The sequence below is a fragment of the Trematomus bernacchii genome, unplaced genomic scaffold (genome assembly GCF_902827165.1).
Source record: "Trematomus bernacchii unplaced genomic scaffold, fTreBer1.1, whole genome shotgun sequence".
NCBI classification, from domain to species: Eukaryota; Metazoa; Chordata; class Actinopteri; order Perciformes; family Nototheniidae; genus Trematomus; species Trematomus bernacchii.
Genome location: NW_022987558.1, coordinates 476,000 through 501,762, shown reverse-complemented (window position 1 = coordinate 501,762; position 25,763 = coordinate 476,000). Strand labels below are relative to the sequence as shown.

The 25,763-nt window shown below is 40.4% G+C and overlaps 2 protein-coding genes across 3 annotated transcripts in view; both read left to right on the top strand.

The window, feature by feature from the left end:
• The first annotated feature begins 10,091 nt into the window (after window positions 1-10,091).
• trim35-28 (tripartite motif containing 35-28) lies at window positions 10,092-16,042 on the top strand. Its single transcript, XM_034123960.1, has 6 exons — window positions 10,092-10,739; window positions 11,305-11,400; window positions 12,435-12,665; window positions 12,757-12,779; window positions 12,895-13,013; window positions 14,264-16,042. The coding sequence occupies exons 1-6, from the start codon at window positions 10,314-10,316 to the stop codon at window positions 14,797-14,799; spliced, it is 1,431 nt and encodes a 476-aa protein (XP_033979851.1). The 5' UTR covers window positions 10,092-10,313; the 3' UTR covers window positions 14,800-16,042.
• A 671-nt stretch (window positions 16,043-16,713) lies between these two features.
• Window positions 16,714-25,763, top strand: part of megf8 (multiple EGF-like-domains 8) — a 34,797-nt gene continuing 25,747 nt past the window's right edge. For both annotated transcript variants that reach the window (XM_034123929.1, XM_034123930.1), the window contains exons 1-15: window positions 16,714-17,075; window positions 18,432-18,618; window positions 18,711-18,874; window positions 18,968-19,177; window positions 19,331-19,511; window positions 19,671-19,759; window positions 21,119-21,332; window positions 21,928-22,111; window positions 22,476-22,621; window positions 22,705-22,815; window positions 22,922-23,073; window positions 23,212-23,313; window positions 23,813-23,960; window positions 24,623-24,786; window positions 25,123-25,326. In XM_034123929.1, coding sequence (XP_033979820.1) covers window positions 17,052-17,075; window positions 18,432-18,618; window positions 18,711-18,874; window positions 18,968-19,177; window positions 19,331-19,511; window positions 19,671-19,759; window positions 21,119-21,332; window positions 21,928-22,111; window positions 22,476-22,621; window positions 22,705-22,815; window positions 22,922-23,073; window positions 23,212-23,313; window positions 23,813-23,960; window positions 24,623-24,786; window positions 25,123-25,326 — 2,280 coding nt within the window. In that variant the 5' untranslated portion in view covers window positions 16,714-17,051. The remainder of the gene's footprint in view (window positions 17,076-18,431; window positions 18,619-18,710; window positions 18,875-18,967; window positions 19,178-19,330; window positions 19,512-19,670; window positions 19,760-21,118; window positions 21,333-21,927; window positions 22,112-22,475; window positions 22,622-22,704; window positions 22,816-22,921; window positions 23,074-23,211; window positions 23,314-23,812; window positions 23,961-24,622; window positions 24,787-25,122; window positions 25,327-25,763) is intronic.

The following is a 25,763-nucleotide window of genomic DNA, read 5'->3' as shown; positions in this document are numbered from 1 at the left end:
ACCGTTTCCATGCAGAAGGGGACGGGTAATAACCAGAAAAGCATGACATGGGACCTTTAAAGAAAGTCTAGACATGAAACTACCACAACAGCAGTGACACTAAAACAGAAACAAGAACAGATTCAGAAATGGAGGTGAGTAGTTGAGGAGCATGGTTATCCACTAAATGCAATACCAATAGTTACAACTGACCTTAAGTGATGCGACTAAAAACAAACCCAATACAATAAGAAATAAACATGAAACTAGACTTTAAAATAAATCTTGAAGTAACAACTTTGCCATTAAACAATTAAAAAATACAGATGATTGTACTTTAATGCAGCTTTGACAGCTCGTAATATGGGGGGAGGTGCAGCTGTGAGTCAGTATTATTTCTTTTCGTCTCTGTTCCTGTAAGTTTGCATGAGAAAGCGTCAAGGTGCACAGCCTGACCACAGTATACTCATTTCACGACTCTCTTTGTGCGGTTTCCCTCTTTTTGCATGTGAAATAATGTGAATGATGGGATGTCATTTTGATGCTAATGGACTTCAGTGTTTGAACTGTGTGTCTAAAATGTATGCAAATTAAGAATGGAGAAAAAAAATGAAAGCTTCCTGTTGGTTTATAGGTATATCCTGTGGACTTTCACACCTCTGTTAATAGTGAGCTGTTTGTGTGTGTGTGTGTTGGAGGGTGCATTTGCATGCATGTGATGCTTTTCACAAGGTTACGGTAATATGATAGATGTTGCACATGTTTTATGAAGAATAAAATGGACGTTTAATGGGTTTATTGAAAAAGAACCTACTATTTATATTGCTTATCAGTGTAAAAGTGTTGATGTACATGCATGTACAGTAGGTGATGCTTTACTCAATGTGTTGGTATAGCAAAGTAAGCAATGCTGGATTTTAAATATTTACTTTGCAAAGGTTTTATGAGGAAGGAAATGCACTATTAATGGCCTTATCAATACAACCTGATAGTATTTATATATTGCATATCAGTGTAAAATCTCTACATGAATGATTTTCACTAACCATTTCATAGACGCAGTAACTGCCTCTAAAACCTCAAGATTAATATCACAGTTTTTTGTTTAAAGTGTCTGCACAGCGGCATGCAAAAGTGACACCTGCGCTGAGTTTCATGTGTTCATCTGTTTCCCGAGCATCGTGTGTTCCTGTTTTTTTCACACCTTTCGTCTTCTTTTCTGTTTTGCTAGGCGTGTGTTCTTTTGTGGTTAGAGAGGACGATGGAAATATAACCTGGCTATGAAAGTCATTTTTCGATCTTAGATAAGCATGTGTAATAATTAAATAATGAATGGAATTAAGTTTATCGAATTTAAATAAACACTAAATGGAAACAGAGAATGTCTGGAGGTTTTTTGGGAAAACCCCCAAAAAGCATAAAGGGCCCTAAAATGTGCCTTTTTCATAAAATAACTGTCCCCAGCACAGCTTAAATGGGTCTAGAACCAACACAAACACTCACATTACTGTTTCAAGTTTCACAGAAGGAGGATTTTATGGGGAAATATTTAGAAGAAATGGATCTTTCGATAGCGTCATGTGGTTTCAGACACCGGATTCTTTCCTTTTGATATCAATATAAGCGCTGTCTATGCTTTTTGGTTGAATACCATTTGTCGAAGCAGTGGTGTGTGTTGCTGCTTTGAGTTTTGTTTTCTGCTTTAAAACTAAACCAAACCCGCTGTCTAAGCCTTTCCTGACTATTGAAGGCAGGAAAAGGTTATTATTCATGTGTCCACTACCTGTTGTGTGTGTGCACGTCAATTACCATCACTAATATGTTGTAATAGTCTTGCTACTGTAGATGAGAATGTGAAGTAAAATATAGTGAATGCAAGATGCGTTACAATGTGTGTGTGCCCCAGGTAGGTTTTGAAACCATGGAGATCTCTTGAGGAACTGAAAGAAAACAGATACTTATAAATAGAAACAAATATTTCCACATGCTGTTTTTGAGTCCTATTCTAATGTCCTATGTTTGCCATCACGTTGCTAAGTCTAAATAGGAACAAATTATTTCTCTCCGTTGTTATACGAATTCAACAATCAAACCGAAAGTTCAATGCTGAATCATCTATGTACCGGTAATAGTGGCAATGCATAGATCATAGCATTATACATTTAATAAACTAATTTTGGAAGATTTATTATTCATATATGATTCATGATAATAAATAAAAAGCTAACATTGTAAAGCTCATTGAGAAGCTTCTCCTTTTTCCGCTGTTTGAACACCTGCAGAAATAGTTTTGTACATATCTCGTTTTTGAAAGTGGTGTCACCACAATGCAGGTCAGTGTGTCACTAGCATCAGAGCCCATGTGCTTTGGAGGCATTCACTGAAAAGCAGCAGGGATGGTTACGTAATCTGATGATGCATTGAAATGTTTTCAGTCCTGACACATTCAAGGGGCCCTATGATGCTTTTTGGGGGTGTCCTTTTCCTTTAGTGTGTCATAGGTTTTTGTAAATGGTCTGCAAAGGCTAAAATCTCGAAGTTCCCTCCAGAGAGAGTTTCTGACTGAAAGGCCTCCATTGGACTCCTTTGTTTACTTCCGTAACATAGTGACATCAGCACGCCTAGCGCTCCAACACATTGTACGTGATAATCTCAGAGGCGGGGACATCTCTAAATTGTTGACCAATAACAACAGAGCCGGCCAGCTAACCAATCAGAGCAGACTGGGCTCTGGTTTCAGACAGAGGACAGTGCTCATACCTCTGATTATTTTTAGTTTCAAGCTGTGTCGTTACTTTCTTCTCCCATTAGTGTTTGTTAAACAACTCCTGCTGGTTTAAGCTAAGGTAGTCAGAGTGGGAGACTCCAGAATTGTAATAATGCACATTTTCATATAGTTGAAAATGTGTTGCATGCGCTACTATGCACTCAATAAGGTGGTCATGTATGCTATGCATTAAAATAACAGCACAGGAAACTCTGCAGGATCTTTACAACAAACAGTTACTTAAGAAAGCATATAGTCTTTCCTGTCAGATTGTGTCCACCTTTTATGTCAACAGTTTCAGTTTCCTCCATTTGAAACCCTCCTCAGACTTCAACCTGGCTGAAACAAATACATTCAAACACTCCTTTGCTCTCTCCCTCCTAAACTCTAAGAGGAACCGTTTATTGTTAAAATAATGGTCTAATTTGTTGTTGTTTTTTAAATCTTTTTAATTGACCATATATATTTTACTCTAAGATATTAAAATGGATAACAATCTCGGATCTAAATGGTGTGTTACAATCTGAAACTATTCATTTGGTTAAAGTGCATTTGTTTCTGCCGTAGAGTTTAAAAACTTTAAATCACAAACAGCCCCCATTGAGACAAGAGACAAAACAAAAGATAGGTACATTTCAAGCCTTTGTCCTTAAAGGTGGGGTATGTAATTTATTTCAGAAACACTTTTTGTTATATTCCATGGAATGCTCATCCCGATAGCAATGAATACATTAAATGCTTTGACAGGTAATACATAAAAAATTGTCATCTGTGGAAGCCGTAGTACTGTAAAAAGCACGACCAATCATCTGAGCCGGCCCGGCTAAAATAACTGGATGGCCTACCTGCCTGTCAGCCTTCCATCTGTGCACAAACTTATCTCGTGCCCTCATTGGTCATGTGCGCGTCCGTGTGTGTTGGAGGAGGGGCTCTGTAAGGAAGTCTGAAGGAAGGGGCAGATTTGTTTTTCGGTTGTGTACTTTCAAATTCTAGCCCACTCGAGCTGGTTTCTCCAAAATGACATACCCCACCTTTAAGTTTCACTTCCAGGCGTCGCTTTGACTTTTTCAGGTTGCTTTTTATTCTCAGAAATGCTCCTTAACTTCCTTTATGAAACACATGTGAGACAATTAACCTTTGTGCACGTTGACCAGATTTATTTCTTGAATGATCATTACTCTTTAGTTTCAATTTGTCTGATTGAAGCTGTTTGATGCTGTGTGTCTTCATGCCATGTTGGCATATATACTCAAGGTAACAACATCTCTACATTTTACAAAGAAAATGTTTATTTGGTTAAAATGCTCTGCTCCTAGTACTAGGATGGGTTAATGCAGAGGTCAAATTTCACTGTGTGTGCTGTGTGCATGTATGTGTGACAATTAAAGAGGGTTTCATCCTCCAATTCTAGTATTCTCTAATGCATTTATTTGGCAAGCCTTTTTCCTAAAGTTCAAAAGTATTAAGATCACAAACAGCCCCCATTGTGAAGCCCTCAATTGTCAAAAGAGAAGATAGATGCAACATCACATGTGAAAATGAATCAACCTTCTGCACCTTTGTGGATTTCCTGTGTGACATTTTTTGTATTAGCAGTGCAGCTTGTGTAGAATATCAAAGACAATAACTGATTTGTCACACACAGGATAAAGATGTTGCTTCTCTCATACATTTTGATGGCAAAATTAACCACTCTGTGTCGGGGTGAACCAAAAACCTCTTTAAAAAAAATGATGTGGAGTAAAACTTGAAAAGTCCTTTTATATTCTTTATTTATTTACGAAGGGACAGTATTGAACATGAGCACTTGAGTCCAAATGTAGTCATAGTCTGGCCCATTTACATGAAGTTCATGCACTGTACATGGTGAGATAAGACAGGAACTGACGTGTGTATGAAAGGCTGCACGCTAATAAAGTGTTTTTGAACACCTGCTGGAAATGAATGACTAATACGTAAACTCACAGAGCACGTGGAAAATGACAGGGGGTGTAAGATATGCAGGGCCGTCCCTGGCCAACTTGGGGCCCCAAGCGACATTGTGAAAACTATTTTTTTGGAAACAAAGTACTTTGCAAATATAATTCCTGTTTATTATTATTATCAACACAGTTACTTTTTTATACAGTGAGGTAAATGGTAAATGTGCATGTATGTCGTTCAGTATGCGTTTACAGGTGAATACGTCTGCATTTCCTGCCAAATACTAGCCTCAAAAAGATTCAAATATAATTAATGCAAATAAACTACTTCTACTAATAATAATAATCATAATCAATTCAATAATATAAATACTATATTATTTTATTATAATATAGTTGTAATATAGTCAAGACAAAACATGCTTATTACACGCTCAAAAACTGATATTTCTTTCTCTATTCAAATGTAGTTCCCTCTGTCAGCAATGTATCAACAACTACACACACATTTCTGTCAGTATTTCTCTGTGTTGTGGTTGACATGATGATGACTGTTAGGAGTTAAGGGGAGAGGCTGAGCATCACCATGAAATGTGCAAATTGACATAAAAATGAATAAAAGGGGAAAAAATGCTCCATGTTTTTTAGGCTGTAAACTTTAACTGTTATGTAAGCCAACTAGACAGACAGTTTATCACTCTTCCTCCTGTACATTAGCAGATAAAAGGCATACAATACTTGAATGAATGGTAAATAAAGAATGCTGGAAATAACTGCATCTCGGACTGAAACTGTCTTTTCGCCGACATCTCTTCACCTGCACTAGTGGCCGTATCAAAGCCGTGATTGGTCAGATGTCGATTCATTGCAACGGTGGGTGTGTGTGGGGGGGGGGGGGGGTGCGCTGAGAACTGCGCTGAGAACTGCGCACAAGCCGAGCTCATAAGCCGAGGCCCCCTGCGCGAGGCCCCCTGCGCAATGTGAGGACCCATGCAACTGCATGATCGGCCTGTAGGGAGGGACGGCCCTGAAGTAATGTCTACTTTATTGTTATTTTTCTATTTTCAGTCCTGTACAGTTTGTTTAGGGTGTTTCAGTTTGTTTGATAATTTTAGTAAATCATTTCAGGATACATTTAACTGATTGCAGCCTCCGTCACTCTTCAGGTGAACGTATGGATTTCTGCCTGTAGCAGCAGAAATGCATTTAATCAATGCTATTCTAACCTATAACGATTTGTTAATGGTTGCAAAGACCATTTAAAAGACAGACACAAGCAACGTGCACACTTTTGCCACACATGCCACCACGGTGAACTTATATGTGGTTTACACACTGTAATGGCACTATTGCTCCATCTGCTGGATATCTTTTCGTATGAACTCACAAAAGGTGTCAATGAGAGGATGTTTCTTTTGAAAGAGGATATACCGCTCCAAAAAAAGTAAAATAAAAACATGGCAGTTTTGAAAAGGTCGTGGCACAGTAGTGAGGTACTGCAGCGTTCATATCTGTGTTTCCGAGTAATTTGAATATAAATATCTAACGAATAAGACTAATTATCTTGCATTGTGATGAATTCAAGGTTCAAGTAGCTCCCATGGTCCTCTCATACACTCTGCTCTGCTGAGAGCCTGAGGTTGACCCTTTCATGCATGAATTATGAAAGCCTCACTCAGGATTGTTTTACCAAGTGTTTTTATTGCTCTTGGGGCATTAAAAACAAGATTTTAACTTTAGTTTTTTTTAATCTAGTTTTTTCAAATTTAGAAAAAAAATGTTTTATATGTTCACCCCTCCTCCAACACACACGAACGCGCACATGACCAATGAGGGCACGAGATAAGTTTGTGCACAGATGGAAGGCTGACAGGCAGGTAGGCCATCCAGTTATTTGAGCCGGGCCGGCTAAAATGATTGGTCGTGCTTTTTACAGTACTACGGCTTCCACAGATGACATTTTTGTATGGATTTTTTGTCAAAGCACTTAAAATATTCATTGCTATCGGGGTGTTAAGAGCATTCCATGGAATATAACAAAAAGTGTCTCTCGAGCCGGTTTCTCAAACTTACCTACCCCACCTTTAAGTATATATATTTAAAGGGCCCATGTCATGGCCATTTCCACTGATCATAATTACATTGTTGAGGTATACTAAAATAGATTTATACTGTGCAATTTTCCAAACTCACATTGGTTTCGCATACAGCATCTCTGTCAAGCATGTGTATTCAGCAGTATTCACTTTCTCCACTAAACAACTCGTTGGAGCTCTTGCCCCCCCCTCCCTGTGAGCCTAGTGTGCTCCGATTGGTCAGCTCGGCCACTCGTTCTGATTAGTCAACCACCAGAGAGGCTGCGCCCATGTCAGTGCTTTTCCCGGCTGCTCTCAGCGTAACATCAGTCTTATCATGGCGTCGGTACAGCGGTATATTTTATATACATATATATTTTTAACTGTTGTTATAGAAGAGTGTGACGGCCCCAGGGCCTTTGTCTTACGATGGGGTGGAGCTGAAGAGGCTAATCAGCACGATCACGGACACCTCCGGACACAGTCTCTCTCCAAAGCGGCTGCAGGAAGACTAACTCTGCGATCCTCTCAACCACCTATCTTTGCATTTACCACAATAAATGTGCCGTGGTTTTGTAAACTCGTGTATGTCTCCTTGTCTTTCCGTTGTGGCCTACGAGCTACTCTCATAACAAAGAGTAAGTTATTTTTACCCGTTATAAACTACTACTGTTTGATGAGAAATCAAATCATGGTTTGCTATATATGAATTCAGGGAAGAAAGGATAGGCCTACTAAGTATTTCCATTAAACTTTATTTTTAGAAATGTACAAAATGAACATAAATATACATATATACACACGGTATATCATTCATTCCTCCTCCTCGCATCTTGCCTGCGCACAGTCGGTGCGGTGCCTTTTAGCACCCTCAGTAGTAGTAGAATCCCTTCCCCGTCATGGATTGTCCGCCAGGATCTGGCTGGACGAAATCAAATGCAAATCACAAAATATTAGAGAAACTTAGTTGTTTTAGATTAGTTAGTAGTAGTTGTGTAATGAACAGCTTGCCTGCTAATATGCTAACCTAGCTTTGTTTACCTTGGTAGCTAACACGATATGAACGTTAGCTTGGAGGAAAGGCAACTATAATGCAGTGTAATAAAACTACTATGAACAAAAGCTAGTGGTTCATATTAGGCTAGCAATAACGTGTTTATAATTGCAATCGTATACGGGTATTCTGCTACCATACAATGTAACTTGCATGAATACATTGTTTTGCGCTAGCATACAGCTAGCCTCGTTAGCTACATGCAGTATATGTACGGTCACAATGTACGGTAAATCACAGTACAGTATACTGTATGAGTATTCCGTGTGTGTGACTGCAGACATTCTCCTGCCATGACAAACATGTAAGGCCATCTGCTGACATTGTAGTTGATATATTTAAACGCTAGCAACGTAGCATCACAAAAATGTTTTTCTGACCGAAACTAGCTCTAGCTCCGTGTGTTAGATCGCTACGCCAGCTATAATGTAATTACGTTTCGCGACTGACCGGCAAATCACCCGGAGTATACTGTCAATAGGTATTTTGTGTGTGAATGCAGACATTCTCCTGCTATGAGATACATGTATGCAAGGCCATCTGCTGATATTAGAGTTGATATATGGAAACTCTAGCAACTTAGTTAGCACTGTGTCAATGGCTTAGCAGTCCAACACAGTTTACACATTTAAACAGTCTTGTTTGATAAATACACAAATAACAATGCAAACTTACAGGTTGTATACCCAGATCTTCCCCTGCTCCAAACGGTCCAAACAAGCTGTGCATATCCGGCCTCAAACTGGGCAATGTTTTGGAAGCTTTCGTCTGTGAAATGCCGGTTCTTCGAACCTCTGGAGGAGGAACACGCCGCTGCTGGTGTGGCCATAGCTCTTCGGGATTGGTCCATTTCGTTCCGGGTACCGCATGACATCATGCGGTACCCGGAAGAATCAAATGGGCAGTGACGTATCTCCAACGAGGCGTTTTGGGGAGGTATTTTCTGTGTTAGAGTTTTACTCGCTACAGGGTGTACTTTGAGGGTTTTGACTCTGCACACCGTTTACATGCATAAAAACCTTCATAACACACAAGGGGACGGGTAATAACCGGAAAAGCATGACATGGGAGCTTTAAGGCCCAAAAAGATATTGCAAATGAAGTATTTTCAAGAAGAACAGTAGCAGTAACAGTATGAAGTTTAGTTGAAATATAGCCAGTGATGCATGACGTGGACAGGCGAATAATCATGATTTCCTGCAAACATAAAATCAATACTTTGACAATTTTTGAATTATATGATTCCTTAGTTGTTACTTGATGTCACCAAATGTTTTATACCTGCAGGGAGCGCTTTCCATGAAAGGATTGGCAGGATATCGGCAGGTGACTTGGTCCATCTGGCTTTCTGTCGTTCATCTTGGTTTAGAGACATTTATCATGCACTTGCACTGACTTTCCACCAAGTGGAAGTGTATGGGATGATGCAATAGGGTCCTACTGTATGTAGTGGCTGATGGTGCAACTATGAAAACAAAAAAACATGCATATACAAGAAAACACCCTTTGAATAGCTGTCCACTGTAGTGACCTCTATGCGTGAAAGGGTTCAGGAGAAGTGTTTAAAACCTCATGAAAAACATGTGCCAAATGTCATGAAAGTCAGAAGAGAGACATGTGAGATTAGTAGGGTATGAAATTCGTTATTCCTGAAATAAGTTTGAATTGAGTTAGGTTCATGGGTTAATCAAGTTTAGTAAAACAGCTGAATAAAGTGCAAAAATAAATAAAAGGCATATCCTGTGATGACAATGTGTGTTTGTGTGCTTTCATGGTATATTTGTAATTGCATAATGTTAATGTTTAGGAGAGTATTGTCTCTAATTCAGCTGTCTAGGCTTTTGTATATTTATTTGCATTACAACAACAGAAAGTGATTCAAAGTCGATTAAGCTTCATTAGCATGACATATCAGACCCCTGTAATGCTTGAATTGGAACAGGAAATTAAATTTGACAGATGACTGGCAATACATATATAACATGCACATATCAACACAATCACATCAAATCTATATAATAAATGCATTACATAACAAATGGGCATCTTGATATTTTTACACATGTGATCCTTGAGATACATTTACTACCGATTTTTTTTCTAACGTATGACAACAGCATATTTCATAAAGTTGCACCCTGACTTTTCTCCCTACTTATTGTAGATAAACTCTTGCAGATGTGCAGACCTCCACAGAGAGAACGGATAATAAAGCTATGTAAAATCCTCCAGGTCCGCTAGAGAGCAGTGTTTTATCCCTCGTCAGGTTTGCAGTCTGTCTCAGAAACACGGAAATGAGTCAGAGAGTGGCACAGAACTAACTCGAGTGCAGTGCGAGAGCAGTTTGAGGAGTTTTATACTTCCTAAAACTACCACATACTACTTTTTATTATCTTATCTGATCGTAAGCTAACTGGTGAAGACTTAACACATCACACATCCGGGCCACTGCGTATTTTTCTGTGTATAATCCTGAGTTTGGGCGTTTCTCGAATTCGAAAGGAAGTGTTGGATCCATGGCTGAGTGTATTGACGAAGAAATGCCGGAGGAGGCTCAACCCCTGCGGCAGGACCTGACCTGCCCCGTGTGTCAGGGCATCTTCCGGGACCCCATGCTGCTGCCCTGCACCCACAGCTTCTGTCGGGAGTGTCTGCATAACAGTGCGAAGGTGAACAAGAAGTGTCCCGTGTGCAGAACCTTGTTTGAGGAATCGCAGGCCATCGCCAACCGCGCGCTCAACAGTACGTGCGAGACTTTCCTCAAGCAGTCTAATTGGATGCAGACCCGGAAGCTTCCCAATGAGGAAGACACCTGCAACCTGCACCTGAGGCCTCTGGAGCTGTACTGCGAGAAGGACGAGGAGCCGCTGTGTGTGGACTGTGTGGCCATGCACAACACACACAAGCTCTTCTCACTCAAAGATGGGGCTCCGATATGTAAGGTAAAGTACTCTCAGAAGTTATCAATATAGGTGTTTTGGTCTCTGAAATAAGTATTTAATTAAAGGTAACATTATTCGTTGATAGCACTTAGTTTCAAACCTGCAAGGAAAAGTACAGAGATCACCAGAAGCACATTAGAGAGATACTGCAGCTTCTATATGTGGGCCTGACAGAGGTGCAAGAAGTACTCAGATCTTGTACTTGAGTAAAAGTAGAAGTACCAGAGTGTAGGAATACTCTGTTACAAGTCAAATTCCTGCATTCAAAATGTTACTCAAGTAAAAGTACAAAAGTATACATGCATCAACATATACTTAAAGTTCAACGGTGCCCAAGTAGTTTGAATTAAAACATCCAACAATACGTCTACTTGAAAAAAACAAAAGGATTTTCTTTCCATTAAGCTTTGTGTGGTATTCCCCTCATGACATTTTTTCACTGATGATTTGAATAATAAGATATACTTGTAATAAACTGCATGCTCATGCTAATATGTTGCTTTGCCGATTCAATAACAATGATGTCTTCTTTTGGTTATCTGATGTTCTGCTTTCCACCCTGCAGAAAGAGCTGAGCTTCAAAGTCCAGATTTTTGAAAAGAAAGTGGAGGAGTACAAGAAATGGACACGCAAACTCAGCAATTCAGTGGAATACGTCAAGGTAAAGTTGCTGTCACATCGCACTGGGTTCATCTTACATACATCTGTGTATAATCTTTGATATAGTTTAATAAAAAAGATGCAAAACTAGTCCGCTACCTTCAGACTTTTGTGGAGAAAGGAGCTCCCCACAGGGATTTGTTAAGTCATTTGCCCCGGACATTGACTGCAAATATCTCCTTTTTGCTCAGATTCCTAATATTGTTATCTAAAGTCATATTAAATGCAATACATCACATATATAGATTTAGATAGATGGACCCTAACATGCCCCCTTATATGTTTTCTGAACACAGCCCGCATCCTTATTTCTTTACTGTTAGTAATCAAATCCTTGAAGCCATACATTTTCCTAAAAATAAATCTAATATGAGAAAAAACATGAAACCAAAAATTAATACATTTAAAGGTGGGGTAGGTAATTTTGGAGAAACCAGCTCGAGTGCGCTAGAATTTGAAAATACACAGCCGGAAAAAATCTGCCACTTCCTTACTCCCTCCTCCAACACACACGAACGCACACATGACCAATGAGGGCACGAGATAAATTTGTGCACAGATGGAAAGCTGACAGGCAGGTAGGCCATCCAGTTATTTTAGCCGGGCCGGCTCAGATGATTGGTCGTGCTTTTTACAGTACTACGGCTTCCACAGATGACATTTTTTTTATGGATTTTTTGTCAAAGCATTTAATGTATTCATTGCTATCGGGATGTTAAGAGCATTCCATGGAATAAAAAAAAAAGTGTATCTGAAATAAATTACATACCCCACCTTTAAGTAAGCTATATGACATGGGGTGGGTAGTACACATCTCCAATAAAGCATCACACTTTTTTATATAGCTTAAAAATGGTTGCCATAAAGAATAATTTCATAATTTCTTGCAATGAAATCTTGTAAAATAGAACATTATCTCAAACAGGTCTTTATTACATAGCTAAATATTTGGAGGATGGAGACGGCACATACAATTATAATTCCTTCTTGTATGTAAACTATTTAAGTAATATCTCTTTTCTTTAATCCATGCAGTATCAAGCTGAGCAGGCAGAGAGGCAGATCAAGGCTGAGTTTGAGAGGCTGCACAAGGCGCTGGTCGCAGAAGAAGCTCTGTGCCTCAAAGCCCTGTCCGATGACGAGGGGCAGAAGATCGCCAGCATACAGGGGAAGATCGACAAAGCAAACGAGGACATCGAGGCTTTGAAGGCGCTCTCTGAAACCCTGAAGAAAGAGATGAGCAACGACGATCTTCCCCTCCTGAAGGTAAGAGGAGGCACAAAGTTATGAAATGCATATGACTGTACCTTATTTGTCTCTTACTAACTTATCTCACTTACTCTCTTTTATTTTTTAGAATTTCCAGAAGTTAAAGAGAGAGTAAGTATCCGCAAAATACACTGGCAATCAAAAATATTGTGTGCTGTTAAATCTTTAAGTCTTTATTCTATTGTGTGAAGTGTTTGTTAACTTCTTATTGCCATCTTTGCTTTAGAGCTCAGTGGACTAAGGACGACCCTTCCATCCCTTACAACTCGGTTTTGAACATGGGCAAACATGTCGGTGCTTTGAGCTTCAACATCTGGAAGAACTTGCAGGCCCATGTCAAATATAGTGAGTAAACGACGCTGGGAGTTGGGATTGGCCTGCGGTTTAAAAAACCTTGTGTCTTTACTGAACTTGTGATTGTTTAATAAGTTTGATATTGATTTGGCAACAAAAAGCATTTCTTCAGACCTTGGTGTCGGACATTAAATGTGTCGTGATCTACTTGAAACTTAGGTCTCGAAGTTAACACAGACTTAAATATTGGCACAAAAAAATACCACCTTCAATAGGGGTGTGAAACCTTTTGTGTCTCACGATCATTTTTGATTGTTGTGGTCATGAGTCATTTAAAAATTATTTCTAGATTTTAAAAAAGGGGCTAATTTTGTGCTGGTGCTAAAAGTTTGTATGAGATAATGCTGTTTTATATTTGAAATAGTTACGGCAACTGATTACAATAATTTCAACACAACCCACATTTCTTTATTCTTTAGGAATAAAATAACTTTTAGGTTATACAATAAAATAAAAATGCTGCATGTTACATGAATATAATTGGTTGGCGTAGTCTAGCGCTCTTTTTATTTCTCAGACATTTTGTGGGATCTTTCTACGATTCACACAAACATGCTTAACACTATTTTGACTTAGCTTTAAAGAAAAAACATTTTAAATATTGATTTTTGGAAGTTGTGAATTGATTCAGAATCTTACATTTGTCCATAAGTTGCCTTTTTCCCCCCAGTCTAAAAACATTGTATGTGACCAAACAAATGTTACTTTACTTTAATTTAAATACATATATAGGAGCCAAAATGTTGATTTACTATTTTGATTATTTAATCGTTGAATTATGCGTTGAATATTGGTTATGGAATGGAATAGGTTGTTAATTAATGTCAATTTATTGTGATCCGCACACGCGGTTAAACAAAGCAGCTGATTGGCGCTGTGATTGCCTCAGCTGGTACAAAAGCGTCCTGCTGACGATACTCTGCGTTCATTTTGGTTTTTGATAAGGTTTTTTGACCACTGCACTGCAGAGAAATTATGAGTTTAAGTTGTTTATTTTATGTGACGTAACTGTCTCCATCATCGTCTGTTAAGACACTTTTATTTGTGTTAAAAGAAGAGAACAGTGAAGAAAATACATGTAAAGGATAAGATGGAAATAAATGTACCGAAACAAACAAACAATATCTCTCTGTGTGATGTGTGAGCGCGTCGGTCAGGCGTAAACCAAAGGACAGAAAGGAGCAAAAACGAAGTGGGAAAGATTGCTCTTTTAACATAATATTGTCTCCTCCTGTGTGCAGACCCAGTGGTGTTCGACCCCAACACCGCCTCTCCCTGGCTCTCCTTGAACCCAGACCTGTCCTCTGTGAAGGAAAGCTCGGAGCGGCTCACCGTCCCTGAGAACCCGCAGCGCTTCGATCCCTGCGTCTTCGTCCTGGGCGCTGAAGGTTACAAGACAGGGAAACACAGATGGGACGTCATTGTGGGCGACAATCCCAAGTGGATTGTGGGAGTGTGCAAAGAGTCCGTGCCCCGTAAGAAGAAGTTCACAGTCTCTACTAACCGAGGTGTGTGGTCCATTGGACTGAGCAAAGGCGTGTACACCGTCTCCACCCCTGAGCGTACGGAGCTGCAGGTGCAGCAGCGCCCCGAGAGGATCCGCATCAAGCTGAACATGGATAAGGGAGAGGTGTCATTTTGGGATGGGGGCACGACGAAGCACCTTGTCACGTTAACACACGAGTTTGATGAGGAGATGTTCCCTCTCTTCGGCCCTGGGCTCTATAGTAGTCCTACGGTTCTGCCTCAGGGAAAGATAGCTGTACACACATCATAGGCCGATTTACAAAACTAGGATTGGAAATAAGAATAAAAACCTTTTTACACACAACCTTTTTAAAGTAAGATACATTTAACAAAATGTCACTATCAGTCACACTGATTGATTACAAGTCAATGTAGCAAATAAAGGATACAAAATAATAAGGGATTGAACAATACAATTGAGAAAAACAATCAGTGTATAGATAATCATGTAAAAAATCTAATTAAATATAAAATAAACAGTTTATAAATTGGAAAATTCAGAAATTACATTTTTAGTTAACGTATAATTCCTTTTCAAGTTCTTTGTTTATCATATAAACAACAATAACACAGAAGCAGTCGTTTGCTATGGAAGTCTCAGAGTCCCTCTAACAATGCTAAAACTAAAAACAAATATATATGTAAGAATATAATATATGTAATAAAATAAAACTTAAAATTAAAAATTCTAGAGATAAAATATATTTCTAATTCAAAGTACATAAAAGACGATAAGGATATATTTCAGGTTCGGCATAAGGGACTCATGAGAATTAGAGCCTGTCAAGCTGCATGATGCATCATTTGAGAAATTACTTTCTGAATACTGATGTCGTTTAAAAAAACTAAACTGAGACGTGATGATTTGTTTTGAGAAAGCAGAGGATAATCAAAGCCCAATATGTTGACATGTGCCTTAGCTGGAGGAAAGTGGGTTGATCACTCTTTTGTCGCTACATTACTATGGACAGAAACGAATACAAAATGACACCAAAATAACTGGGAACTTGGCTGACGCTGGTGCCAAAACTGATCACATTTGAAGTGGTTAAAAAAAATCTCTCTAGACATCCATCTTTTGATATCTGAGGGTCAATAAATACAAATGTGAATGTATTTAGGTTGCTTGCTTTACTAGATTTGGGTGCTTTTATAGTAGTTACGTAATCCTTACATTTTTACTTTACACAATTGTTAGAATCAATTGAAAGAATTGCCTTTATGCTGGGGAAATCATTTGTTGTACTTTTATATAATGTTGTTATTTTTACTCAAATATTGTGGTTTAAAATGTTAACCGATCTGTGCTGTTTGGTTTGTTGTATATTTTATCACTCGCTACACAAATTGTGGCCTGGAAGTAGTCATGCTCAGTGACAGCTTGTATGCTATTGCCTACTACTACTACTACTGCTCTGAATCTGTTTTTATCCACAATCTGTATTCGCTGTCTCCATGTAATCACTTGTTTAATAAAAACCAATAAAATCGAATTAGTTTTCTTTATTGATTAAAAGCACATTAACTGTCCTTACACGATTTCAAAAAATGCTGCTCTGTGGGACACATTTGATTATCTATCTAAGCATTTATTGTCATCATACACAAATATACAGTACAATGAGATTTTTGAGTGCAACCCCGTCACAGTGTGCAAACAGACACACAATAAAAACACATAAACAATCATACAAGGGGTAATGATACATATCCTCATTAATGATATCTATATAGGCCTATTCACTGTTTTGGGTATTTTATTTATCTTCTACTGCTGTTATGTATATCTTTATTTTGTTTTTATAGTTTTTCTCCCCTCTATTTTTATTTTATTGTATTTACTTCTAATTCATTTGCAATGTTTTCTCTATGCTGCTGTGCCCCATTTTCTTTCAAATTATGTATATCTTATCTCATCTATCGCTGTGATGTTACTACTTTTGAGAATGTCTTCCACCACTGCACACACACACACACACAATTCAGTGATGGTTGCTGAAACGTTTGTACATTATACATAAATAGAGACTATGCTTTCGACATACTGTCTGTTAAATGAAAATGTCAGAAATCCAGATGTTGAGTCGTTGATCTCTCCGCTGGATGGCGGTGGTGGACATGCTGTCTTTTTTGTTGGCTAACACCGGTGGCTGCTAGCCAACCATAAACACCAAAACAACGGGCATCTGTCCCTGGGATGGACTGCAGGGATCGGGTCGATTGCGATCTGTGGGTTCGTTGTTAGCTGGCAGCATTTCCTCCTGCTGTAACGGCTAAGAAACATAATTTCCTAAATATATAACGAAGAATTACTCTCAAGAGGGACGGTTCTTGGTAGATTTAGCAGCAACTGCCGATTGCGCATCTGGAATTTAGCCGCTAGCGCTAGCTAGCCGACAAGCTAGTTTAGCAGATCCTGTCCTCTGCATTTTTGTCGAAGCATTAGCTATAAGCTAGCTCTCAGTCTCAAGCATTCACAAGTCAAAGAACATGTAAATTACCATGGAGGCAAAGAGACGGGAACTGGTGAGTATGATGATGAAAATGTTTAAACTAACCTGCTAACGGCCTCTTTCTGTTAACGGTATTCAGCTAGCTTTCTGAGCTTAGCAACCTCTGCATATTAGCTTTGTTGTGATAGCCTGCGGTGAGCCCCTGTTGCTGATACCAGTGTTTATCTCTTATCTTGTTGGATATAAAACCCTCTGTGTTGTTGAATAGCATTGTTATTTGATAAATCTCCACATGTGTGGACATTGTATTGTTGTCACTTTAATGTTTGTAAGATTGGTGCACTGTTTAGTGGGCTAACGGTACTGTACATAGGGCTAGAGTTGTTAGCTTCATCAGTATCTGTTTTTCTCTCTCTCTATAGGCTGCGTCTAAGCCGTTTTGAGCATTGCATTGCAATTGTTCCACATTTGGTTCTGTGTTATTCTGCAGTCTGCATGACATGGCAGTTGTCAGAAGGATGGTGTAGTTTGCTAATGAAGCAAGAACGGAATTATGCAAACGGATGGGGGACTTGAAGGGCCCAGAGCTGGAAAAAGTATTCAGATCTTGTACTTAAGTAAAAGTAGAAGTACCAGAGTGTAGGAATACTCTGTTACAAGTAACGGTCCTGCTATCAAAATGTCACTCAAGTAAAAGTACAAAAGTATTAGCATACAAATATACTTAAAGAACCAATAGTAAAAATAATCATTGTGCAGATTGATCCATTTCAAAATAATACATAATGTGTTTTGATTATGATTATTGATGCATTAAAGTGTTATCAAAGCTGGTAAAGGTGCAACTAGTTTTAATCACGTTGTATACTGCAGGCTAGCTTGTGAATTAACTCCAGGTGTAACTAAAGTCTTATGTAAGTGTTTGATTATATTTCATATCAATCATCCAAATCTGCAAAGTAACTAAAGATATTAAATACATGTAGTGGAGTAAAAGTACACTATTTACCTCTGAATTTTAGTGGGGTAGAAGTACAAAGTAGCAACACATTGAAATACTCAAGGAAAGTACAAGCCTCTCAAAATTGTACTTTAGCACAGTACTTGAGTAAATGTACTATATATCTTTACATCACTAGCACTTGAATCACATTTGGTTGTGTGTTATTCTACAGTCTGCATGACATTGCAGTTGTCTTAAGGATTGCGTGGTTTTATACTGAAGCAAGAATGGAATTATGCAAACGGACAGGGGACTTGCATGGCCACATTAGGTTGTTTGTGACCACAACGCCTCCTTAGAAATAATCCTATATTTTTTTGCTGTCATATTTATTTACATGAGGCTGATGCATATTTTTAAAGATATATCTGCTAGGAGGACCCACACAAAGTTGTTATCTTTGACCATTTACCTGTCATTATTCAGGCAGTGCCAGTGATGGCCTCCCCCCTGCCTGTCTCCATCATCCTGGTGGTTCTGCTGTTGGCTGAGTCTCCATGCCAGGCAGGGGACTGCAAAGGCCACAGGCAGGTGTTGAGGGGACCACCAGGCTACGTCACAGATGGACCAGGAAACTACTCTGTCAATGGGAACTGCGAGTGGCTTATCAAAGGTATAAGAGTGTGTCTTGTTCGCTGAAACATTTATGAATAAATGCCGAAGACTGTAACTCACAGATATTTCCCACCTTTATACATCCTCCAGCCCCCAGCAGCAGTCACAGCATTGTCCTAAATTTCACCTTCATGGACACAGAGTGTACCTATGACTACCTGTTTGTGTATGATGGAGACTCCTACCAGAGCCCTCTTCTAGCCAGCCTGAGTGGCAACACTCTGCCTGAACCCATTGAAGCCAAGTCTGGCAAGGTAACTAATGAAAGCATGATGAAAGAAACTCTGAAGCGTTATAACTATGGCATATAATCATTTTGTGTCTATTATTTGATTTCCTTGTTCCAGATGCTGCTTCATCTTTTCAGTGACGCTAATTACAACCTCCTGGGCTATAATGCAACGTACACCTTCTCTCTGTGCCCCGGAGCCTGTGGGGGCCGTGGTCGCTGTGACTCCACCACATCAAAGTGCCAGTGCCATCAGGGTTGGGGAGGAGCAGCTTGTACAACCTACCTGTGCTCCCAGGCTTGTTCTGTGAATGGCCAGTGTGACAACGTAAGAGTAGGGATGGGGAAGGTTTAATAATAACAAAAGCGATCAGTGTCCAACGGAAGGGTCATTCATCCTCCCCTAAATAAGCTTATATTACGCCTGTTTGTTGTGCGGTGTGGTCTTAAACAATTTTTCTTCTCCAATGTTTTGTCTCAGAAAGGGGAGCGTTGCATATGTAACCCTAGCTTCCTGGGTCAGAGCTGCCTGCTTGGTTTTCATAACGACAGTGGGGCGGGGCAGTGGTGGCGGGTGAGTGAAGGAAACCCCCACACGCCCCCCAGGACGGGTTCTGCTGGCGTGTATCTGTCCTCCACTGGAGCCATGTACTTGTTTGGCGGTGAGATACTCGTAATTTCTACTGATGTAATATAAAGGGAATAAAGTCCTCCTTCCAACCCCTTTATTTCAGCTGCAGTCCCTCATTTGATTTTACTGGCTAGTGTTATGATGATAAATAACCTCGATGTACATTTGATTATTACTTATTTTCCCACAGGGTTTGACCTGAATAGAGCTCTTGGTGACTTGATCAAATATAACTTCTCCTCCAACCAATGGGAAAGCCGGTCTTATGGTCACTCTCCTGTAAGTAGTTTGTGTATTAACACACACACACACACACACACACACACACACACACACACACACACACACACACACACACACACACACACACACACACACACACACACACACACACACACACACACACACACACACACACACACACACACACACACACACACACACACACACGCACGCATACTGTTTGTGCTTCTTCCTGTTTTTACACCTCATATGTTTTGTTTCCATATAAGGGCTTTGTTACCTTCAGCCTTCTGCAGAAACCTTATATTTCAAACGTCATGAAAACAAAAAACTTTGCTTCCTTAATCATGATCATGTGATACCTTGCGTGACGAGAGAACCGTTTAATCAACCTGTACTGTACTGTAGCTAGCAGCAGCAAGTTCGGCAGCATTATAAAAAATCGAATAGCTTGCATTTATAATGTACAGCAAACCAAAGCACAAGAGCGGCGCTCAAAAGAGAAAGGACAAGAGAGAACAAGGAGATGTAACAGCTAAACTGACAAAATTAGACCGTTTTTTTTCCAAAACAATATTTGCACCGGGGCCAATCACAACCTTGTTACGCCACTGATCATGATAGAGTATTTATAGAAACTTAGTCAGCACAGCTAGAATTTATTTGAATAAGAAGTAGTCAGTCGAGATTCAGTGGTAAAAAAAACTCCCCAGCCCCAAAGCATATTATGACAAAGAAACCAAACATATGGCAGATATAAAAACAGATATCAAATGTATGGTTGTGCAGTAATGTGATTTATGATATTGTGTGGAAGTGTGGAGATGAAAGTTTTATAGTAATCAGCTGATTGCAGTGCATTCAATCAGGAGAGACGGTTTTGATGTAAGAATACATATGTATTGCCAGGAATACACAAATGAATGTAATGGAGTTTTGGCGATTAGGCCCCGTTGTGCAGGAGTATCATTCGGGAGGGGAGAACCGATCCGATGAAACCCCCCGGGGTCTAGACACTGGTGGTGGTGAATAGATAGTTGGGTTTGGTCTGAAGAGGAGTGGCTTGGCTTGACCCTGGATTCAGAGGGACAGGAGGTGAAAGGGGTTGGAGGATGGTTGCGTCGTGTCACCTGAAATGACAGCTGTCAGAGGGGAGAGCAGATTTAAAAGGTTTAGCAGAGCGCTATGATAGGCTTGTGAGAATAGAGCGAAGTGATTGGTTAAGCTGGGGAGTGACGCCCCCGATCACTTATTGAGAGGAGAGAGAGTAGTAACATGGAAATAGTAAATTAATGAGTAAAGAAGGTCTTCCTGGTTGAACTTGCGCTGAGCTTCATTTGTAATCTTCTCAAATATCCTTTAACATTTAGCTGTTTGACTCTCCGCTCTTGTCAGGTGGCTCGTCATTCCCACACAGCTGTTGAGTGGACGGGTAACATGGTGATCTTTGGAGGAGAGCTAGCTAACGGCTCCCTGGCCAGTGACGTCTGGATGTACCGGCCTCTCCAAGATGACTGGCAGCAGCACGGCTTCTCAAATTCGCGTGGGTCTCCTAAACTGGCCAATCACGCTGCAGCTGTCGTAGACAACTATCTCTATGTATTTGGAGGTAAGTTTCACAACATACTGTCACTTTTAAAGGTCACCTATTATGCAAAATCCACTTTTTCATGTCTCTTCTACATCAACATGTGTCCTCTCTGCATTAAGAGATTCTGAAAGTTTCTTTGTCCTGATCCATTTATAAGAAAACCTCAGATTTTGGCCACTTTATGATGTCATAACAATTTTTTGGCTTGTGTAACCATTAGCCAATCACCAACCAAGGTAACCCCCCCCCCCACATTATCACCTGAATCTCCTCCTAGAGCACCATTGTATTCTTTTTAACCAAATATCTCTCAGAGGGGCGTGGGGAGGGGCTCCTTATTTTCATCTAAAGTAACAGACAGAGAATCAGCACTTTTGAAACAGGTCTGAAACAGAGGGGATTATGGGATGCTGCAATGATCTGTTTGGTGTTTGGAGCCAAACACTCCAGAGACATGTTTTGTATATATCTGAGACCTATAATATATTGATGGAAAACAGTATAATAGGGGACCTTTAAGTCTATGTTTTGATTGCCACACCTACAGTTTATCCCTTGAAAAATGCATTCTACTTAGCAGCATCTTTTATTTTCCCCTCTCCTTGTTTCCCAGGTCGCACTGAGGAGGATATGTTTTCTTCCTCTCTGTATCGGTTCGGCCTGCATGGCTCTGGGCGGTGGGAGACTGTTCAGCCCACCGGGGGGAAGCCCCCTTCCACCGCGGGCCACTCCATGGTGTTCCACAGCCCCTCCAGGACGCTGCTGGTCTACGGTGGCCACCGGCCCACCACTGCCAGGTACACACACTTGTGCATTAGCATAGCCAACAGTAACCCTCACACAGCAAGTAGGAACATTTTGACCACACATATTTGTTGTTGTTTATGAGGAAGCAACAGTTTGCTGCCTATTTTTTGAGTATCAATATTTGATTTTTGGATTGCACATAATATATTTCTGTTTGTGCATATACACAAGCCATTTATACCTTAAGATTCCAAAATAATGACTTGAGTCAAAGTTGTAAAAATGAAACATGTAGATGTAGAAATGATTTAAAATAATAACATTAGTGGTTACCCAACATTTTGAGGTTTAACCAGCAAGTAAGTAACAGCATCTGTATCCACACCAAAAGTCCACTTGTTTATTTTTTTAAAGGTTTAGTGTGAGGGTGAACAACACCGACGTGTTCCACGTTGACCGGCGGTTCTGGACATCTTTCCGTTCCCGTTTCCCAGCAACCGGCCCCAGAGAGCGAGCTTTCCACACAGCCACCGTCATCGGAAACTACATGGTGGTCTACGGTAAGCATGGAGGAAATGGCCAGACATAATTCACTCTAATCAGTGACGTGCTAATGTTCTTCCTTCCTGCCTTTCTCTCCCAGGGGGGAATGTGCATATTCATTACCAAGAGGAGAAGTGCTATGATGAGGATATCTTCTTTTACCACCTGGGCTGTCACCAGTGGGTTTCTGCTGGGGAGAGATGGTCCCTCAGTGAGTTCTCCAACACTTAGTCCAGTGTTCATCTCCAGCTTGTTTCTTGGTGGTTGTTACATCTGTACATGCATTGCATACAAAGCATTACTTTTTTCTTTCTCAGGAGGGGATCCAGTGAGGGGGCGTTACTCGCACGTTGCTGCTGTGATGGAGGGAAAAGTGCTGCTGGTTGCCGGGGGTTACAACGGTATTGCCAATGGAGACCTGGTGGCTTACAAAGTTCCGCTGTTCGTCAGTAGCGATCAGGGTGACAGGGTGAGTCATGAAACAATAGAAGTGGAAGTCATATCATTGGAAAAACCAATAAGAGAGAATGAAAATGTTGTGTTGAACAATTGCAGCTATGATAACTCAATTGTTGTGAATCTCTGTGTGTTTGTGTTGTTTTGTTAGGATGCTGTGTGTGCTGAGGCACTCGATGAAAGTATGTGCCTGAAGAACCCCGAGTGCAGCTGGTGTGAAGGCCGCTGTCGAGAGTACCAGCCCACTAATCCGGTAACATTTCCCTCATCATAGCCTTTAATGTGACACCTTCTTAATGTCATGTCATTGATATTGTGGTCAAAAGAATTCAAAATAACAACATTAAGGTGATATCTAATTGAAATTTTATAAGAAAATAAAACCGTATTAGTCAAATGAATATTTAACTTTGCTTATTGTGCAAATTCTCTCTTTTTTGACTATTTCATTCCGGCCAAAATGTGTAAGGAGGAAGAGTGAGAGTCTCTAACCATAAATGCATATATAAAATGATTTAAGAGGAGCTGGATTGTTTACAGAAGATTATGCGTATTATTAAAACCATATAAAACTATAAACACTGGTATAATCCAACTCCCCTAGTGCAAATGTACAGTAAAATATAGTATTCCTATTTCTATTCCCACAGCAGGAGACACCAAAAAAAACATTTCTTTCCCTTCGATGTGTCTGTATGTGTATCCTTCAGATTTACAAGGTGAAATGAACAGCCCCTCTGTTGTGTTCACAGTGTGGCAGCACTGGTTGCCTTGGCCTGGCTCGCTTCCTGTCTGACTGCCAGTCCTGTCTGGTATTCAGTGGCACCCCCGCCTCTCTGGCCCGGGCCCCTGGTGAATTTGGCTGGTGTGTCCAGAACGAGTCCTGCCTTCCAGTGTCAGGTGAGACTCAGGGAGGGAGGGAGGGAGGGAGGAGGGCAGAAGAGAGGGGCTAAGCCTAAAAAAACATTTTGGGAGTTGACATGGGAGGGAATTTTGTTGGGCGTGTTTCAGAGCTGGAGCACAGTGACACGACTACTGCTGTGATTGGACAGGCTAGTCAAAGTCAACTTTATTGTCAATATTCCAGTTTGTGTGTACAGAGAGATCGAAATACTGTTTCCCACAATCCCGAATATATACAAATATGCATGCAAATATGTATATACCTATATATATATATATATATATATATATATATATATATATATACACAATCAAAGACACATTTATACATATGCACACATTAAGACCTAAATAAAAGCACAACAATCAATATATACAAAATAACAGTCACTTCAATATCTTTGAGAATGTACAAGTGACTGTTATTTTTGTATATATTGATTGTTGTGCTTTTATTTACTCAGACCGTGATTTGACTCGCCTGTCCAATGCCATGCTTCCTTTGCAGCGCTGAGGTCCTGCCATTCGACTCTTTTTGAACACACGCCTCACAAAAGTCCCAGATCAGACTCTTTTTCAGTACACTTAATGAAATGATGAGCTTTTAAAGAGGTCAGATGTGTTCTTTGTGTGCTGACCTCTCCCTCTCGGTCTCACAGAGCGAAGTGCGTGCCGTGTGGACCAGATCTCAGGAGCGTACGGCTGGTGGGGGGAGCGTACCCTTTTCCTAACCTCCCTCCACTCCTGTCGCACCGAGAACTATGTCCCGGGACTGCACCTGCTCACCTTCCAGCACCCCCGCAACGACTCCCAGCCTGACAAGGTACGGAGTCCAAATCTCAAGTGCTACCTGTACTAGTTGTGGTTGTAACTCCTTCCCTCTCTGCTTATACTTATCCCTCCTTCCTTCCTCCAACACTTCGAACAAGTTCTCCAATTTTAATATCATGATTCTCCTTTTTTATTTCTAATGACTTCCTTCTGCTCCTTGCTTTTCAACCTCTTGACTCCAATGCACACCACCCCCTCTTTTTTCTTATCGTTTTGTACGGTCTGTGTTGTTTTTGTCAAACTTTGTGGAGCAGTTTGTTGAGAGTAGTGCTTCTGTTGATGTGTTTCCACTTCCATCTATCCTCCATCCTCCTCCTCCCTTCGCCAGGTGTCCATCCTCCGCAGCACCACCATCATCCTTAGCCCCACCACAGAAATGGACGTAGCTCTACAGTTCAGGGGCTTCATCCACCCATTATGGGGGGCCCCTCCACCAGCACCCCCTCCCATCGAGAGTGTCTCCATGTGGGCTCGCATCCAGAGGCTCCACTTTGAGGCTCGGATGGCTTCAGGGCCCAACTCCAGCCAACTGGTGAGGGAAAGTGCATTTCAGCATTTGTGTGTGTGTTGCTCAGATGCAGTTGGAAAACGAGTTCCCAAACAGGGTTCATTTCGTCAACGAAAACTATGACGAAAAATGTTCGTCAACGACCTTTTTTTACACGACAAAGACGAGACGATGACGAGCTATAAATAGATTCTTGATAATAAAAACTATGACGAAATGTCTATTTAGTTTTCGTTGACGAGATGAGACGGGACTAAGGTGTTAATGGTGGACTATCGGACATTCAAAATGCAGAGTATTTTCCCCCAATTGTCCGTCTCGTCTGTCAAAATGCATCTTACGTATCTAACTTGCAATATCATTATTTCCGCTCTCTTCACTCCAGAAGAGCGATCTCCCTGTGTCTCCCTGTGTGCGGGGGGCGGGGCCTAACAGACGCTGCAGCGGTGTGCACACAGATT

Excerpts from the sequence above, each read along its gene's own strand:
- trim35-28 (XM_034123960.1), top strand. The coding sequence starts at position 10,314 with ATGGCTGAGTGTATTGACGAAGAAATGCCGGAGGAGGCTCAACCCCTG. Across the intron at positions 12,666-12,756 it reads ACGATCTTCCCCTCCTGAAG|AATTTCCAGAAGTTAAAGAG; the intron begins GTAAGAGGAGGC and ends TTTATTTTTTAG. Across the intron at positions 12,780-12,894 it reads TTCCAGAAGTTAAAGAGAGA|AGCTCAGTGGACTAAGGACG; the intron begins GTAAGTATCCGC and ends TCTTTGCTTTAG.